Below are 19,012 nucleotides of genomic sequence, written 5' to 3'. Positions count from 1 at the left end.
AGGTTTAACACTGAACACATACTGTACAGTAATACAAACAAAGTCATAAATATTGTACATTTGAGATATTGTAGCTACAGCGTAACCAGGTTTTTTCGTCTGTGACCTGGACTGAATGCTGCTGGCTCAGAGCAACCTGACCCCCCTAATATAAAGTCTAGGCCACTGCGAGGGAGACAGTCACATATAAGCCGGTCTGTAGAGGAGAGAAACCCAATCAGCCCCCTCTTTCTGCTTCACAAAATAGGCTACAGGGAGGGAGGGGTGGAGATGAGAGAGATGAGACTGATGTAGAGAGAAATACTGATGGGCAGGAAGGAAAAGGAGTTTGTTATGGAAGAGATAGGAGGTCAGTGAAACTCAATCTGCACCTCAGGTGTGCAACCACTGAGAGAGAGAGTGGAGAGACAGAGATATAAATGTGTTCAGCTGTCTTGTGTCAGGCAGAAATGAAGTCGGACAAGTCACAGAAACAGAGGACTGCATGCTGTCTTTTACCACCAGCTGTGTGTTCAGGGCCACTTAACCTGCTTGTATGTGCAGTGCCCCAACCTCAGGCTTAGCATCAATAAGTAAACAACCACTCTGTCGCTCTCTCTCAGCATGGACAGTAATTATACTTAACTATTGGAAAATACTGACACCGGATCTCATGGAAAACTGCTGCATGTCAGAGCACATGCTACATTTTAATGTCATTTCACTTTCAGTCACTTAAGGCATTCTCAATTTTTATTATGACCATTTCTGTCTGTATGAATGATTTAATCTGCTGTGGTCATTACATGCACACTCTCTGGGTTTCTTATCTGATAAAGCACACAGACCAGTAAGATGACATCACATTCAGTTTTGAAATGTTTCATGCTGAAGAACTGATGAAGGGACTTGAAGACAATCCCAATAATAGAGTTACAGTGGCAAACAGGCCATGAACATTGATACTACAAAAAAACATATAACCAAGAGTTATTTTAGGTATAGCAGCTACACACAAAATACTACACCTAAAGTCTCCCTCCACTCAACTACACTCAAGAATGTGTGTTGCTTATTTTCTTCAGATGGAGGTTTTCACATTCATCTACTGAAGGCAGAAAGTTTCTCTAAGTTCAAATTAAATCTGAGTTTAATAAGTGTACTTATGAGCATGATTTGTGACATCCCTACTTGTGTGGATGCCATTTGTGGTCCAATATTCAAATCAGAGAAATCTAGTGGGAAAACTTGAAAATGTTCTGGTATCCAGCAATTAAACATTTGAAATTAGTTATATTTGCATAAGATTAGATACAGCATTTTTCAATAAGGGAAAGAATTAGATTACATTTTAAGAATTTTTAACAAGGGAATTTTGTGGTTAAAAACTATTTTTATATGCATTTAAAAATATGTAGAGGGTGTTGATGTGACACACGCCCATACACTAACAAAATAGTAGACGATCTATTGTCATTATAATGAAACCCTGAGTCAAAATGAAAACACAAAGCACTATAAGAAAACAACTGCAGAGCAAACACAACAATCAGAAACAGACGGACCAACCTACAGACAGACAGAGAAGTCAGTGTAAGAGCCTCTGGGCTCCATCACACACAAAGCTGCCCCCCTCCAATTTGAAAAATAAATCAATGATCCAAAAACAAAGCATTATTGCTTTCAGAGTCTTTCAGTAGTAGTTCTGCCTAAATTATAAAATGACTGAAAAAATGTTGAAACCTATAATACTTTACATGTTTACATTTTTATTTGTCTGGCATTCGTCCATTACTTGAAAAATGTTTTTAAACATCCAAAACTTTGCAAAATGTATATAATACTAATCTAGCAAACAAAATTAAGATTTCAAGGTAGAAACATAACAGCACTGAACCTGTGACATATGGAAGAGGGAGATAATATGACCTATAGCCCGGCAGCTTTCTTCTGGTCAGAAACAGCCATGACCTCTTTCATGTGGCTGCTTTGAAGTAGAGTCTTTTCATCTTTTCGACTGGCCTTTAAGGAAAGGATCCTTGTATATATTAAGTAAATCAAGGGACATTTACTTGTCGAAGAAAATATGATAGCAGACAATCTTAAGTACAATTTAGGACTTGCACTTTCCTGGATTGGTTCAATACATGACAAATGGTGGTTTAATGGTTGTATTAGCCTTCTGTCATAAAACCGTTAAAGTCTTTAATATGGTGTAAAGAAGGGAAACAATACAGTTTAATTGGAAGCTGACACATTTAAAATTCACACAGCCATTGTGCATTATCGTCTGCACTATGAACCAAGGCTAAATGGATTTTCTTATTCATTGTTTCGGTCTGAGCTTTGCTCATTGCACATTTCTATTTCACACATTTCCATCTACTGTGCAATAAGAAGAACCTCACAATTACCCGTAATTAGCTGCTGTCTGGTCTCAGGCTCAGTGAATAGACAGGATATGAAGGTCTGGAGAGCACAGCTGCAGCCAAGGCACAGTTTCATTTCAAAAAGCTATTTTACTTCTTCAGAATGATTGGAAACCTGGGCTAATACGATTAGCATTCTGATTGAAATGTAGAAAGGAAAGTGTCAATGAACAAGTGTATAGCTATAGTAAGAGGATATGTGATCTGAAGCTAAGATGCAAAGTCCAACAATGATGGTGCAGGTGAGAAAATTTCGAGGTACAGTCTGGAGTAGTACAGTAAAGAGGAAATTATTAATAAAATGCAATCATGACTTTTGGACATTAACAAATTTTTATTTAAATGTTATACATAAAACTTTAGTTTTTGTTCTTTTTTTGAATTCAGCTAAACAAATATTTATATATTGTATATTTTATAAAAAGAAACATTTCAAACATTTTAAATATTAATATTTCTTATTTACAATTCGGAAAAAAAACAGTACAGGAAATAATAACAGTAACAATGCAATTTCAATCATAAAAATGTTACAAAACATATTTTTTTGTTTCCATTTGAAAATCGGCAAGCTGATATTTCCAGAATGTTAGCAAGGATACAAAGTAGCAATGTGGAGCTGCTCTACATTCAAACAGGAACTAGAGATGCGTTCAACTCTTAGGATGCTTGCTTCGTTAAGACCTGTAATCCAATTTTTTTTTTCACATTAGTCAGCTTACAAGATCTCTTCAGAAAGTTTGAAGAACAATGATATTCCACAGAAAAAAAGTTTGAAAATTGTCATCAAAATGCACCAGAAAGTTACAGATAAAGTATTACATGTAGAGCTGAACGCACCTCAAGCTCGGTAAGGTCACTGTTCTCTAAAGGGACAGGGGTTGTGGAGAGAAGGCGCATGTTGTGTGTTTGTGTGCTGGGCTGTATGAACATATGCACCTTATGTATTTGTTTGTGAGTGGTTGTGTGTCAGTATGTAAGCTGATGAATCAGTTTGCAGGGCAGGGGAATCCATACTACACATGGATTGAGTCTCTAAAACCAAAACAAACAATTGCTAACAGTCCAGCAGCCTGGCCTCTACTGCAGATAGTCAACGTTCAACGACAGGACTACAGACTACCACGACCACAGTCTACACACTTCTTCCCTTGTTTTCTCTACAATCGCCATCAGTCACAGTTCCACAAGTCTGCCGCTCAATGCAGCAGAAAGCAACTACAGTCAGAAACAAGCAAAAGAGCCGCTTTGAGGCTCAAACTGGCACTCTAAAGCCATTTATGGGGGAAAAAAAGTCCTCCCTGGCAACAAAGAATCTTCTGCGAGTCTACTGGCCATTCAGTAGGCGCTGTGCCGTTCCGTTCCTGGTTGTCTTGTGTGAGGAATCTGGACAAGAGCAAGAATAAAAAAAGCTGGCGTTGGCATAGGAAAATACAGATGCTGAGCAGTATCAAAACTAGCAGTTTGGCACTTGGATTGACTGGGATTAGTTTAGATATAAGCAGAAAGGTGGAGCAGGGAAAGCAGGCAACAAGGTGACAGATAATGTCTTTTCATGAGGGAATTTTAATGACATGACATACCAGTCTTAAAAAGAGTGGAAAGAGAGCTGTTAGAGAGAGAGGAGGTACTGGAGGCAAGAACACTTTTTTGCAGCTGCAATTAGAGCACAAGTTGGAAAAGAAGTGAAGCGATAAAAGAAGTGATAACAAAAAACTGATGTCTGAGAAAAAACTAAATGTACATGAGAAGATGATGCTCATTATGCCATGTAAATAAACAGTGAAAAATGGCAACAGTGTAGAAATAGCATTAGTCTGGACACTCATGGATTATTGCTTAGTGAGACCTGTTCGTTCATGATGCCAGACAACTCGGTCAGCATGTCCCGGTAGTGAGCTCTCATCTCCTCCTGGTACTCCAGCTGGTCCTCCTTGATCAGACGCTCGTTGACATCCAGCGCCTGACCACAGGCTTCTGCAAACTGCCTGCATGGGGCAAATTAAATTGACTGATTGATTATCAGTGCTGCAAATGACTGAATTAGTGCTGCGAATGCCATTCAACTTGACCTTTATTCACTGGGGATAATTAGATGTTTTTTCAACCACTACTATTGTAAAAAAAAATATTATGCTCCAACAAATCTTGCCTGTGATTAAACATAAACATGCTTGCCTGCCCGATGCCTAACAGGCATTAAACATTGTCACGGTGGAGTTTATACTTTGGAGAAGGTTGTTGCATTTATAACCAAATACTGAGATGAGAGAAGACCAAAAATCAAAAACACTTTATGAAGGTCTTCTTGTGTTTTGTTTTTAAAATATTTTCTACCATTTCATTTACACATATTTATGCTTTTGTCCAAAGTGAGTTAAAAAAGTGCATTCAAACTCCATAGAATCAAGTTGTCATCAAAAAATGTAAGTGCAGCATATTTTGGGTATGAATTTATCTTTTTGATATTTTGGTTGTTTTTTTAACTGATCTATGTTCACATTTTTTGAAATGTTGCACAGTATACATGGGTCAATGACGTATAAGGATTTATTTAAAAATAATAAATATGGGAATATCTATTGCAGTAATTCAAACATTAAGAAAGGTTGAGTACACATAAATACATATTAAAATAGTAAATTAGGTGTTTTATGTGTTTTCCCATCTCGATGAATTAGAACTGACCTTAAAAAAGTCATGTGGTGCGACCATGATCTATCTTAAAATAAATGAATTTAAGTGTTTCGAAACAAATTATTTGCATGTCCTTTAAGTTTTTGTAAATAATAATCTCATATTTATGTTCTTTAATGTCACAGTTGCCTTCTTAAATGTATGTAAGACTTATTTTTCCTGTAAATTGCTTAAAAATGATTGAAAAAATGTAAAAATACAATTCAGTTTAGCATACTGTATCAGTGATTAATATTAAAAGTGATATTTTACTCTGAATTTAATACAGTTATTGGTTTTACTGGTCGCACCACATGATATTTTGTCACTTTAAATAACAGAAAAATTACTAATAACTTGTGGTTTTTGAAAAGTTAAAGTGATTTCATATAAAGGAAAGGTACTACATATATATGGTATTTTTTTTAATCAATTTAAACCTTTTTCTAACTGAAAAAAATGCAGTTAGACTGAAAATGTCATAGTCACGTCATTGACCCACATACAATTTCCTATTTGTAGACATTGGGAACAACAAACTTAATGTTCTATGTTTACCTGTGTGATATAGAATTGCTGTACTATATTTGGTCTCTTCATATAGTAATGTATAGTATTCCCTTGTGTCAAACATTTGACATAATAAAGCTCTATATAGATTGATTGGCTTTGTTTTTAAATGCATTTCAGACATAAAATTCTAGGGATAGAAATTACAGCAATTAAGGTTACAGTGAAATTCTACCTGAAGATCTCCTTGAGCAGTTTGACCTGGTTGTCTGGGTATTTCTTGGCATTCTTCTCCTCTAAAAATGCCCTGGCATAAGCCATAGGCCCTGCATTCACCTGGAAGGGAGAAGATCAGGTGAGACTAACCAAAGCACCTAGATTCAAATATGTATGTCTTAATGTCAAAGAAATCCACACCTTGACGCTGACACTGCCCTGCAGTTTCAGCTGCAGCCGGATCATGTCCACCTCCTCCATGTTGCAGAGCTGGTTCAGCTCAGAGACTTTACGTGACATCTCATCTATGGCTACCTCAAGCGGATTCATTTCTGTGCTCTGCTGCTCCACCACCTGGATGCGCTTCTTTAGGTAGGGGAAGCTGGAACTCGCTGAGGACAGAGAAATAACAGTTTGCTGTATGAACTGAAATTGTATTAGCCGACATCTTGTTTGTTTACAGGGAGAAGTGTTTCCATACTGTAAATCAGGGACATGCAGTATGAGATTCATTATCCAGGCACAGAAGCAAATACACATATACTCACTCGTCAATATGGTGCGTCTCTTGCACTGCTCCTCCACATCTCCATGTTTCTTCCCCGACAGAGTGAACGGTGTCTCAAACACAAAGCGGTTGATGTTGTGATGCCTCTCAAAATCTGTCCTTTTTTCTTGTTGTTCTTTCTCGTCAAAGTAGGGCACCACATATGTCACCTGAATGTAAGCAAACTTGGGGTCCAGGTCTTTGGGATTTACCTGTTGTCACAAAATGTTAAACAAGGAATAATGAATGTGCTTGTGAAGTTACAACAGCTAGACAAAGACTGAAACTCTTATAAACAAGACAAAACTCTCTAATATTAGTTACCTTATTGGAGTCCTGGATCATCTTGACGTTATCGGCTCCAAACTTGTCTGAGTAGAGTTTAAGTAATCTCTGGGAGATTTCCGACAGACCAGTCAGCTTCGGCTCTTTATAGATGAACTCCTTACTCTCCTCTTCCTCAAAGAAACCCTACCAGAACACACACACAGACACATACTAATTAGCAAATGCAGGGGTACATGCTTGTGTGTAAGTAAATCAAGTTTAATATTTAGATGATGTTGCTTTTGCTCTCACAACAGGCTGAATTTAGTCAGTCTGATTTTGCCCCCTAGTGGTTTCTTGAGACACTGGTTGTACAACATACAGGGCACAAAACATTTTGCCATTTTGTTAGAGCAACTCAGCACTAACAGGGTGTCAGTGTTAACTTTTTTAATTTTTTAAAGCACCACTGGAAACAGAGGTCAAAGGTGAATGAGGTTTATTAGATAATATCTTCCTGTCCGCAGCAGCTGTTTGCACTTCTTTATGTTTGAGGAGAAAACAACTTCATTGTTGGAAATGAAAGGAAGTCAAGACCACAGCAAACTTGAGACAAACCTTTCAAAGGGTAAGAGCGGTACGTGTTAATAGTGGTAGAAGGAGAGGAGAGGTAAGAGTGGTTAGCACAGAGGAAAATGGAAAATCAAGGATCACACAAAACTTACCGCAATCTTGAAATAGAATATAATAAAAAAGAAGAAAAGAGCAGACAGAGAAAATTAAGGATACTGACTCAGCAAAAAAAAAGTGGTCTTATTATCTTTCCAACTACATGCTTTACTATCAAGAAGTTCTATCTTTCTCCTCTCTCCGGCATTAGTTAGAGAATTTCACATTCTCATTATCAGCTGTTCAAGCTTTCTTCACTTCAGAGCTCTTTAATACCTGAAGATAAATATGATCTCCTCAGTAACAAACAGGAAACTGTGTCAAGGATGCAGAGCAATGCTTCCTGACAGCCAGGGATTCAAAGATAAACCAGGACACAATTAACCCGCATCTGTCTGCATCTATCTATCTGATAGTTACAATAGTGATGAAAGGCATTTGATATAGCAGGACATATGTTTTGCAGATGTCGTGGCTTTTTATATTTTACTATTAGCACCTATACGTTTATGTCTTGTTCAGTCATCATCTATAGGATTAAAATGACTATTGTTCTGCTGTAGTATTAACAAGAGGCTGCAGATGTCTTAGAAGTTTGTATAAGTTTGTCCATGTAAATGTGTACTTTCAGCAATAACTACAGTAGTGTCCCTCACCTGTCCATAGAAAGCTACACGGTAGTAGCGACCGAAGAGACGCTTTTCTGAGTTCACCACCTCAGTCACCTTCAGATAGGAGCGATGGATGTCATAATACAGCTCCGACAGCCTCTGTGGGGACAAACAGAAGATTATGTTCAGCTCCTAATGCACATAAAGGCAACAAGACACACACACACACACACACACACACACACACACACACACACACACACACACACACACACACACACACACACACACACACAGACACACACACACACACACACACACACACACACACAGACACACACACACAGTCAAAAGCGCAAGAACAAAACTTACCTTAAAATCTCGCCTCTTTTCAAAGACAACAATCACGGGTTTGTTGATGTCAGCGATGAGCTCGTGTCTTTCAGATTTCCACAGGTAGTCTACACACAGCTCCAGCTGCTCTACCAGGGTGTCCTACACGGTTCAGTGAGATCACGAAGGACACAGAGTTAAAGAGAAAGCAATCCCATTTACTGCCTTGCCACTATCACGTCACACCAAATCCTCTCAAACCATCAGCTAATAAAATGTTACTTCATAGTGCAAAACAATGGTCATTTCTGCAGGCTAACACTGACCTCAGTATAGGGTGTATCTTGTGTACCAGTGTCTTCCTTCATGGCACCTTCCTCCTTGACATTAGGACTGATGCACATAAACGCTGCCCAGCCCATAGAGAACGACGCTGGGGTTTCAAAGTGAAAGTAACATCAGATCAAGTTAGCAAGCAATTTAAAAGATCCACAGTCAGGCAATATTACTAAGTGTATATTCAGCTTATAAACATATACAACACAAATATTCTTGTATTGAAATACAAGTAATTGTACACTTTTCCAGTCAAGCATTCGTTGTAACTCACACCATTTTTGCAGACACAAAACAAAATTAAAAACATCAAATGTGAGCGTGCTTCATATCAAACCCCAGTGACACTGAACATCTTATCCAGTGAGACTCGAGTGAACAGTGAGGATCAACCAGTGAAAACGATCAGTGACAAATTAATACAGTCTCATATCATATCATTAAGGCAAGAACAGTGGTCTTGAAAACATTACATAATATACAATGTGGAAAAGATTACCCAACAATGAATAGGTTAAGACTTGAACTGTCACCTGACATCCTGATGTCTCCTGAATCCAAACCATGTCCACCTCTCAGTATAGACACCGTCCACGCAATTGCAACAGGTATTAACATGTCAGTACACACCCTCTTCCTCCCACAGTCCCTTGTCTCTCCATCCCAGTGTTACCAACTCCCAAACCACACCACCCAGCAGGCCCCAGGCGCACACACTCACTGTCTTGATCTCGGGAGGTAGTTAGTAAGGAGCTACAGTTAAAGACGGGGCTTTCTTCAGGGGAAACACTGGACATCCGGGCCTTGTCAGCTCTCCAGTAGCCTGTTTGGTAGGAGGGGAGGAGGAGGTTTACAACGTTTATGTCCACTTGCTTTTGCCTTTTAATCTCAAGGACAAGGCTGTTGAGAGACTCACCAAGCAGCCAAGCGACTGGCATGCTACGCTAGCTATCGGCACGCAGGCTCAGTGCGTGCAGTGCATGCAGAAAGATGTCAGGCACATACAGCAATAGATAGACACGTGATGTGGTCTATATGAGGAAGCATGCACACATAAGAGCAAAGAGATCTGTTGATAGAGAGACATGCTGCACAGCAAAACGTGTGGAAGTCAGTAATAAATAGGAAAGGTATTTGGATACAAAGACAGATGGCAGATAGAGATTCAATCTTCCTTCCCCAAAGCTTTCTTCCTTATGTTCACCATTCAAAGACAAACTCAAGTCACTTTCAAACATACAAATTCACCCCCATGATGATATGAGGGAATGATGCCTGAAAGCTGCCCATGTTAGCAGAGCGAGGAAAGTTGGTTAATTGATTGCAAGATGGATGTGATTGGACTTTCTCATCAGATGATACCAAGTCTGCAAAGATGCACACACTATAGCACTACATATGCACAGGAATTTCTGCATATGCATACGAACACACACACACACACACACACACCATGCTGCTATACAGCTTGCAAAGTAAAAGCAGCAGTGCATGTGCACTGACCTCTCCTCTTCAGCGATTCCGCGATCAGGGCTGAGATGTGGATGTAGCACATGGCAGCCTGAGGGAAAGACACCATCAAATTAAATTAATGCTTCACTCTAAAAGCCATTTGTGATACTTTTCTGACCCCATCCTGAAACCTGCAGTAAGTGCACTCTAAAAAATGTAAATTTTTTAACCTCAGAGAGATCGCCGTTGCGCACATGGACCTTAGCCATGCTCTCCAGCCAAGTGCGGCGAAGCTCAGGAGTGCTTGCGTAGGAGTTGGCCAGACTGTACTGCAGATCCACCAGCATCTCTGGATCCTTCTCATGCTCCTTCATTTGGGCTGTGGCCATCAGGACTGTCCTGATCCGCTTGGTCAGGTCTTTCACCTCAGCTGGAAATGAAGTGTTCTGTGGAAAAGTATTACAAACATTAATTTTGTTAAGTACCCTGACAATGTGTATGCACATGTAGACAGTTGCAATATGACACTAGCTTTGACCCGCTTTACCTTGAGTGGTGCATCTCCGTTGGCAAAGTTATTGATGATGGCCAGAGACTGCTGAAATCTCGAGCCTCCAATGCCAGCATCAGCTATCAACTGGCTCACTGCTTTGATAACCTGAGTGGAGAGGAGTAGGGGATGAGGTGAATGTTGCTCTGAAAACACTATTCACAAAGCCAAAAATACAGAAATTATATATTTGTCGACATGGTGTCACTAACCTGCAGATGTGAGCGGACTATAGACTTGCCCTTAGTAAACTCAAAGTTTTTTCTCATGAAAAAATACAGCAGGGCAGCAGCCTCCGTCTGGGTGGAGCTTGATCGATGGTTACAGCACTTGAGGATCTCATAGCACAGACAGCCACACAGGTCTGCCTTACCCTGGAAGAATGCACTGGGGAACTACAGAGGGATGAAAAAAAAGATGCAACTATACATAAGAGAAACTTAGATATTCATTGTTGCTTGTGAACAACTGTGCATGTATTTGATGTGATGTATTCATATATGTGTATGCTTATATAGAGGACCTTTTGTACGAAGAGTCTTAGCGAAGCAAAGACATGCCGTAGAGTGGCAGTTGACTGGTTGATCTGAAAGAAGAGTAAGTAGGTGTCCAGCACCTTCTTCATCAAAGCATTCTGGCCATCGTCCTGCAACAGCTGCTTCTGTACGCAGGGTGAAGAAAAACAGAACATATATCTAACTGTAAAAGTTTTAACAGGCAACTTTTTTCCTAAGTGAAGTGAAGTAAGAAGTCAAGACTACTTGAAATTCAATGTTTTTAAAAAAAACCAGACATTTTTCCCTCCACCAGGTGGCAGTAGAGTATCATTGCCTTCAAATGTATAATGAGATGTGTAAATGGTTTATGTCACATTTCATGCTGGAGCCACCACAACTGCAAACATTTATTTTGTTTTAAAATCATGTTTCTTGTTTTATCAAGATGCTGGGATAAAAATATAATTTTAAATATGATATGTTATTTGATTTTTAAGGGTAAAATATCTACCAAAAAAACTGGCAAAGCCAAAGCAAATATATTTACATCAGTTTGTTTGCATGTCAGCCAAAAACTGAGCTCTGATTTTTTTTTTTTTAAATACCAAACAAATTGAAGGCTTCACATATTTTACATATACAGTATGTTCTGTAGATACAGTATACAACATGAAAAGGAATAGATTCTTCTTAAAAATAACAAAACATATGACACATGCAGTATGTGTGTGGTGTGGAGATTGTAAACTGTAAAAAGACCACAGACCTTGTGATGGTGAACAAAGAGCTCTAGTACATCCAGTACTGTGAGGGAGACTTCAGTGGACAAGTTTGCCTCAATATCAGTAGGACTCAATGTGTCCCCATCCTGAATATTTCCATCTGGAAACAGAGTCAAATATGACTAACTTAATCCATCACACAATCTCTTAAGTCGTATTTAGAGGGAATGTGTGTATGTTACCTGTCTCCATCATCTGCAGCAGCTTGGGATTGGTGAGAGCATTCTTGCCCCTGATGATGGGCATCGTTTGGGAGCGAGCCTGTCGGTGACCTTCACCTCCAGATGCCATCCTGGTGGTAACAGCAGGGATCATCAGCTAGTATAAATGACCAGTTCTCACACGTTTTTTCTGAAATACTTGTTTATCCTGCAACAAATATACTACTAAACGCCTGAATTAATACATTGAAATTAATTTTGTACATTTGAGCAGGCAAGTAAATATAAATGGCATCCATGTCTGAAGGATTTGCTGTTATTGGAAGTCTAGGAACACATGGGAGTACAGAGACAACCACTGGCATAATCACACAAAACACTGCAGGTATGAGGAGGGACATGCTGACATCACAGTCACAGTGTATAACATGTAAAACACACAGAGGTAGTATGTATTTATCTAAAAGTGTTTAGCTGTAAGGACAATTTCAGTAACCAGAGACTCAGTATCTTTAAACATCATGGCTGAGGTGTGTTCTGTTTTCCTGGAGGAGGGTGATTACCATTGTGGGAAGAGGCTTGAGGGTTGAGAGGACTGGGAGGGGTGGTTAGAGCCCTTCAGGGTGCCATTGGCCTGGGTAGACTGGGCCAGCTTTAGTGCCGCTGCTAGCTTCCTGTTCACGAGCCAATCACATCAAAGCTAACATTAGTTAGTTTAATTAAGACCATCATTGTTTTAGTGTTATTGTGTCCAACAGCATTAGGTGGTTACATTAACTGCGTGTGGCATGGCAGCATTTGCCTGAGCACGCCTGCAATCAATACATGCAGCAGTTCTTTTTGCACTTTTGTGACCTTGTTACATATTTATAGCAACATGGTCACATTGTATTCCAGCAAGGCTAAAAGCGCACAGGAAAAGTCCAATTTGACCTTGGTGTAATGCGTGCAGATAGGGTCAAAGAGAAAGATCAAACTGCTTATATAGAAAGGCAATATGAGCTGACACACAAACTCACAGCCAGATGGAAAGGTTAGTGGCATAGCAGAGTCAATGGTTTTAGTTTGCCATTAGTATAATATTGTGTAAAGATTTGTGTTTACTGATGACTAGAGGCTTGAGGTCAGCATTAATGTATAACATTGGACAGCATGGAGATTAACATGTATAGATGTAATGAAGCCAAATGCCTGTTAAGCTGCAGCACAAATCAGTTAGTAACTGGATCTCGACAAACAGATGTTTAAACATGTCATCTTTTGATGCCTACATGAAGCTAGATCAGAATCTGCTGTCATAAAGCAAATGACGTTTTTGCCAGGCAAAAGAAAGAAGACGCAACTACTATCAGCCAATCAACACAACCGCCTCAAAGCCAAATAAAGAAAGTGAGACAAGCCAAGCAGCAGGTGGAGTCCAGCCAGGCAGGCTGAGGCAGGATGTGGAGACAGAGGGCTACAAGGTCGACATGCAACATCGATGAGGTGAATGTGGTAGAATGTCAAGAGCAAACAAAACTAACATACTGCACCAGCATAAATGTCTGTTTATTTATCATATATGTCAATACAGAAAGGGTTACGTGATGCAACGGGACATCAATACGTGTGCAGTTAGACTGACAATCCATTAACAGCAGCATGCACATGGGGGAAGGTACAGTATGAGACATGCAATGAAGTGGAGACTACAACAGCAAGGTCAAACATGGAGAAAACATTACAGTTTAGTTGTTATTTGTCTCTTATCATTACAGTGTATTGTGCGTGTGGATATGCCTGAAGGTGTGTGTATGTGATTTTGAAAATCTGGTAAAAGTTAAGGAAATGAGACTCCCTGAACTAACAGAAACAGGATATGTAAGAGAGTCTGGGATTAAACCGCAGCATCCCTGCCTAACTTAATGACTGATTTGTTTTCTGATAGGCTGTCTGACTGTCTCCTGAGCTTGCTGGCTGGCTACACCCTGCTAGTGTAATTCATTGCCTCTGAACTTCAATGGGTACCCACACTGATTCAGCCAGGCATCAAAGAGCCAACAGAGAGAGACACTGAGACAGACACAGGCGTAAGACTGTGAATCCCCCATGGCCTGGTATTACAGACGAATGTTAAGTAGCTAGCAGCCCCAGACAGGCTCAGCTACGTCTGAGAGTGCAAGCTAGGCTTCGAGCTATCTTTATTCTGTTAATGCTTCCACACACAGTAAAGCATTGTGTTCTCCCAGCCTTTTGTTGGCTTACATCTCAGCATCTTATTGCTGAAAGGAAAAAGAGGGCTAATTTAATTAGCTGGGAGGAACCAGTAGATGGATGATTCTAGCAGTGCCAATGGCTCAGCTCCAGTAAGAGCACAGGCACACACACACACACACACACACACACACACACACACACACACACACACACACACACACACACACACACACACACACACACACACACACACACACACACACACACACACACACACATACACGATAGCAACCCCCATCCTGTGCTTGCCAACTACTACAGTACAATATCCAGCAGTGCTTTGCTCTCAACAGCAAGATCCAGGAGTTTCACCTCCCCCCTCTCTCCTTTTCTTCCCTCCTTTACCTCTTTCCTCTTGAAGCTCATCCCTGAGTGTGAACACGCATACAAAACACATATTAGTATTTCTGCCTGACTGTGTCTCACTCATTTGTTTGTGTGTGTTTACACATGTGTGTGTGTGGCTGCATTTGCACATGTGTGCATTCATGTGTGCGCATGATTATATGAATTATGTATCACTGGGTGGGGGTGTTACAACCTTTGGCTGTAGCATGTATGTCGAGTTAATAAGCTGTTTCCATATACGCAGCATTATTATAAATGCATCTAAATGAGACCTGGTCCACCGGTCCATCAGAGAAAGCACACACTTACCTGGCTATGTGGCGTTTTCCCAGAAACCTGAAGTGCTGAAGACACAGCCTAAAGAAAAAAGAAAATGCAAAAATGTTTGTGTTTCTGTGAAAGTTAACAGAGGATAAATGGAGTGCATGTGATAGAACTGAGTTGTAACTGTACACTCTAGATGCTGACACAAACAGGAAACAGAAAGTTAATTTACTGCACTGTTCAGTGGATAGGGAGCTCTCATTGGAATTACAGTCTGTTTTTCTTCTCTCTCTCTCTCTCGTTGTGTCATTACTTTCATCTGTTCCCTTTTGGCTACAGTCTCCTTTTTTCTCTTTTCATGCGCCTGTCCCCAACTCAGCCTGTCTCAGTGCTTTTTCCTCTGTGTTCACAGTATAACAAGTCAGCCTAAAAGGCGCTGTGGTGATATTCTGCAATGAAGACAGAGGAGTACTTACTCCAGGATGTTAAAGAAGTCTGAGATCTCTTGGTGAATGGCCCGGTGCCAGTAGGAAACTAGCACATCTGGAAACAGGTGACAAAAAAAACATATTACACAATAGAAGATTTCTAGAGAGGGTCAGAAGTTTTATACTAACTACTGAACTGACTGAAAAAGATAGAGTTACCAATACATAAGCTGTGTAAAGGACACATGAACAAGAGTCCCTTTATGAGTACAGTTCAGTCAATGAAGAAAATACGTACAATATAATAAGTATCATTTGTTAGGTTCTTGACCTATGTTCATCTTCTGTATGTGGGAAACCCAAACAAGTAGCAGGACAATTCCTAAAGGAAGCATCTCTTTGAAAAGGGTCTGGAATACACTATGTAAATCCTGTGCATGTGTATGAATGTTTGTAGAATGTATTTTCTTACCCTCGGATATGGTTTTCATGATGTGCAGGAAGCACATGAGGAGGCTGCGGGTCTCTGCCTGGTCCAGCTTGTCACAGCGAGAACCGTAGCCTATCAGGGACTGGGGCCGAGCAAACTGAGGACAAACATCCAAACAGAAATATAGTAAAATATGTCCAGTTGATATCAGGGTCAAAGCAGCCAGTGAGGACACTGATGTCATGTCCTCTGTATTTTGGATGTTAGGTTTTTGGGGTTTTATCAACATGGTTATCAATTTAAAACTTACAAATAATGTGTATTTCACAAGAAGATGCAGTACTTTTTTAGACTAAATCTATTTGACTACTTTTAAGCCAACAAATAATAAATGAATCAAGGTTTCATCAATTCTACACCAGATTGTTATTCCAGACACTCTGGAGAAGGTCTGGAAACACAAATAGACAATTCATATTGGGAAATATTTACAGAAAATATAACTGAACATTTAACTGAATAAATAAAATATGAGAAATGAAATCACTAAAAAATTAATAGACCCTCTTTTTGGTGTCTAGTCAAAATTATCTTAGGGTGATGTCCTCCTGGTATTAACTTCTATTAAAATATCTGTTTGCTACTCCTCTGCCACAGCCAGAAATAAAGAACCATATGTGACTTGTCATAATAACACACCCTTTTCTTTTTCTCACCTTCTCACATCCGTCCATCTTCTCACTGTTCCTGTCACTGTTGCTAGGGTTGGAGTCCACACTGATCAGAGAGCCCCGAGAGTCAGCCTGGTTACCCGTAGCAACCGCCAAGGATGAGAAAGCTGGTGGTGGTGGTGGTGGGAGGGAGGGGGTCAGCTTTAATGTCCTCATCTCATTCACACCTTTTTGCATAGAAATAGACAGACAGCTATACACACGCTACTACCTGTGATGGAGTTGAGTACTTCTTTGGAAAAGGAGGCATCCACAGAGTTGCCATGGCGAGTCACAGGAATCACTCCTCCAGCCATTCCTCCGCCAACACTGAGGTCGTCTCGCGAACCCTGGTAGTGAAGCAGATAGGAGAAAATGTTATTTAAAGTTATTTTTTGTTCTTTTTTGTTCAAACTGAGTCTTTTTATTTTATAGTTCAGGCAATCACTTCTTTTAGCTATGGGAACATGTTACTCATGAGACAGTTTTACAAGCATTCATTAGATGAAGCAACACAAACCTCATAATGAAAGCATACATTTATTTAAAACAACCGTACGCTAAATTTAAACAGTGACAGTATTAATCAGTACTTGCAGTTTTGTTAATGTGGAAATAAAAGGACGAATATCAAAATGTACAGCGTCCAGCAAGACTGTATAATTTGGGTCATATTCCCCCAGTCAGTGCAAACCTATACCAACTACAAAGGAAAAACTCTGCTGCAAAGAACGAAACAAAACTGAGGCCAGCTGACCAAGTTACATAGAACAGATGTTCAAGTACATTAAATGGTCTAATTGAGAAATGAAAACTGAAACGGTTTATTTTGTTGGCTCATGCTGGTTAAAGGTGTGTTGGGCACAGTTACCATCTCTAAATTCATTGCAATGCAGCACTGTAGGTAAGTAACATGTTAACACAACCAACAACAATAACAGCCAAGCCCACCAACAACCAAGGCTAAAAACAAAAGAAGAAATGTCTTCACTGCAGGAATATTTAAGACACAGCTGATCAATAAATCATCCATTTTTCAACTTGATTCTTACTTGGTCACTAGAGGTGAAGTAGATGGGGAAGAGGTCCCTGAGGAAGAATCTAGGCATGTTGTCCAAGATCAGGCCGTACAAAGGCAAGTAGAGAGATGCAATTCTTGCCTGCTTCTCCTGTAAAGACAATTAAACGTCATACAAGTCTCATAAAAAGATTTGTTTGTATTTCTGTAGTCAGTGACATTATTTTGTAATACCCCAATATATTACCTAATCTTTGATATAGAGAGCTAACAATGAGATATTTAATGTTAAAGTCTGTAGGGTGACGGTTTAATTAATTTTGTGTTTAAGATGCTTTATTTGATTGTTCATTTCTCTAGGAGTCGATAATACACTTACATAATATTTCTTATATCCTGACAGTAAAATGTTTTGGTCTTTAACCAAACCAGATTTTCTCTGTAGTGGTTTCTATTTAGTTTCAACACACATTTGGTTTTTGAGTCAGACTCTACCAGAGCCAGTCTTGGTCCTGACTATGGTCCTGCTGTTGTGTTGTGGTTGGCAGTGTTTGGTGCTGTTTAACAGAGGACAGATTACTGACTCAGTGTGATTTGGACCCTTCCCAACATTCATCAAGGCATCTTTTCTGCTGCCTGCAGCTGCTATGAACTATCACATGTCAGTCTGTATGTGTTTGTGTGACTCACATTGGAAGAATTTCTACTGTGAGCTCATGACTCATTGTTCATGCTCTTTAGTTTTACTCCCATGTAAACATGTATTTTGTCTACCTTGGTGGCATAGCGTGCATCCAGAGAGTGTTTGGCCATTAGGGTCTTCAGGGTTGCCAAAGCGAGGTGTCTCAGGTCCTGCTCGTCCTGGAGCGCCAGACCCAGCTCCCGTAGTAACAGACCGGTCAGGAAGTGCTTCCTGCAGAACTCTCCTGTCAGGTTGTACTCAGGCACCGACACTAAGGGAAAAAGAACAAAAGCAGTCCACATTTTAAATTGAAATTAAATGAACAGCACTTGATTCAAATAATGCTCATGCCAATATTTGTTTTCCATCAGGGAGTTAATTAATCCATTTCTAAATAAAAATGTGGTTACAGAGAGTAAATAATGTGACAGGCCAATGTTCCATGAATTTCATTATCATCATACCATTGTAGCACACACACTGTAGTAACAATATACACATGCAACATAACAAAGGAATGAGTGCACATATTTACCATGAGTGCTTTGTGGCTCTGGGGATGCATGGTCTGATATGGACAAATAAAGTGAGAAAAAATGACAGAGGAGGAAAGAGAGAGAGAGAGAGAGACAGAGACAGAGTGTTAATAGACAAATGAGAGTGAGTGACGACTCAATGTATGATTGAGTTAACAACATCAACACTACACCACACTGCAGAGTGTGGACTGGCACAGGGCTTCTTTCCTGTCTTTGTTCGAGATCATCGTCTTTCAATTTGAGATCCAGATTTTGTTGATTTCACGTTAAGATTTTGTAATGTTTTACCTGACTGCCCTTAGATTTGCTATACTTCTGCTCA

General features: G+C 39.8%; 1 protein-coding gene across 2 annotated transcripts in view; it reads right to left on the bottom strand.

Annotated features, from left to right (window-relative positions):
• Nucleotides 1-2,796: 2,796 nt before the first annotated feature.
• dock10 (dedicator of cytokinesis 10) overlaps nt 2,797-19,012 on the bottom strand; it is a 70,525-nt gene continuing 54,309 nt past the window's right edge. For both annotated transcript variants that reach the window (XM_062418477.1, XM_062418476.1), the window contains exons 31-56: nt 18,687-18,719; nt 18,244-18,422; nt 17,504-17,620; nt 16,684-16,801; nt 16,458-16,579; nt 15,784-15,898; nt 15,360-15,426; nt 14,929-14,976; nt 12,579-12,689; nt 12,037-12,146; nt 11,839-11,954; nt 11,099-11,236; nt 10,788-10,970; nt 10,573-10,683; nt 10,256-10,471; nt 10,077-10,134; nt 9,295-9,396; nt 8,564-8,670; nt 8,277-8,399; nt 7,950-8,063; nt 6,682-6,828; nt 6,359-6,569; nt 6,012-6,202; nt 5,830-5,930; nt 4,258-4,396; nt 2,797-3,794 (exon numbers count right to left, since the gene is read on the bottom strand). In XM_062418477.1, coding sequence (XP_062274461.1) covers nt 3,747-3,794; nt 4,258-4,396; nt 5,830-5,930; nt 6,012-6,202; nt 6,359-6,569; nt 6,682-6,828; nt 7,950-8,063; nt 8,277-8,399; nt 8,564-8,670; nt 9,295-9,396; nt 10,077-10,134; nt 10,256-10,471; nt 10,573-10,683; nt 10,788-10,970; nt 11,099-11,236; nt 11,839-11,954; nt 12,037-12,146; nt 12,579-12,689; nt 14,929-14,976; nt 15,360-15,426; nt 15,784-15,898; nt 16,458-16,579; nt 16,684-16,801; nt 17,504-17,620; nt 18,244-18,422; nt 18,687-18,719 — 3,125 coding nt within the window. In that variant the 3' untranslated portion in view covers nt 2,797-3,746. The remainder of the gene's footprint in view (nt 3,795-4,257; nt 4,397-5,829; nt 5,931-6,011; nt 6,203-6,358; nt 6,570-6,681; nt 6,829-7,949; nt 8,064-8,276; nt 8,400-8,563; nt 8,671-9,294; nt 9,397-10,076; nt 10,135-10,255; nt 10,472-10,572; nt 10,684-10,787; nt 10,971-11,098; nt 11,237-11,838; nt 11,955-12,036; nt 12,147-12,578; nt 12,690-14,928; nt 14,977-15,359; nt 15,427-15,783; nt 15,899-16,457; nt 16,580-16,683; nt 16,802-17,503; nt 17,621-18,243; nt 18,423-18,686; nt 18,720-19,012) is intronic.

This window comes from Scomber scombrus, chromosome 5, assembly GCF_963691925.1.
Source record: "Scomber scombrus chromosome 5, fScoSco1.1, whole genome shotgun sequence".
NCBI lineage: Eukaryota > Metazoa > Chordata > Actinopteri > Scombriformes > Scombridae > Scomber > Scomber scombrus.
The sequence above is the reverse complement of the archived record's forward strand: the minus strand, read 5'-3'. Positions and strand labels throughout refer to the sequence as shown.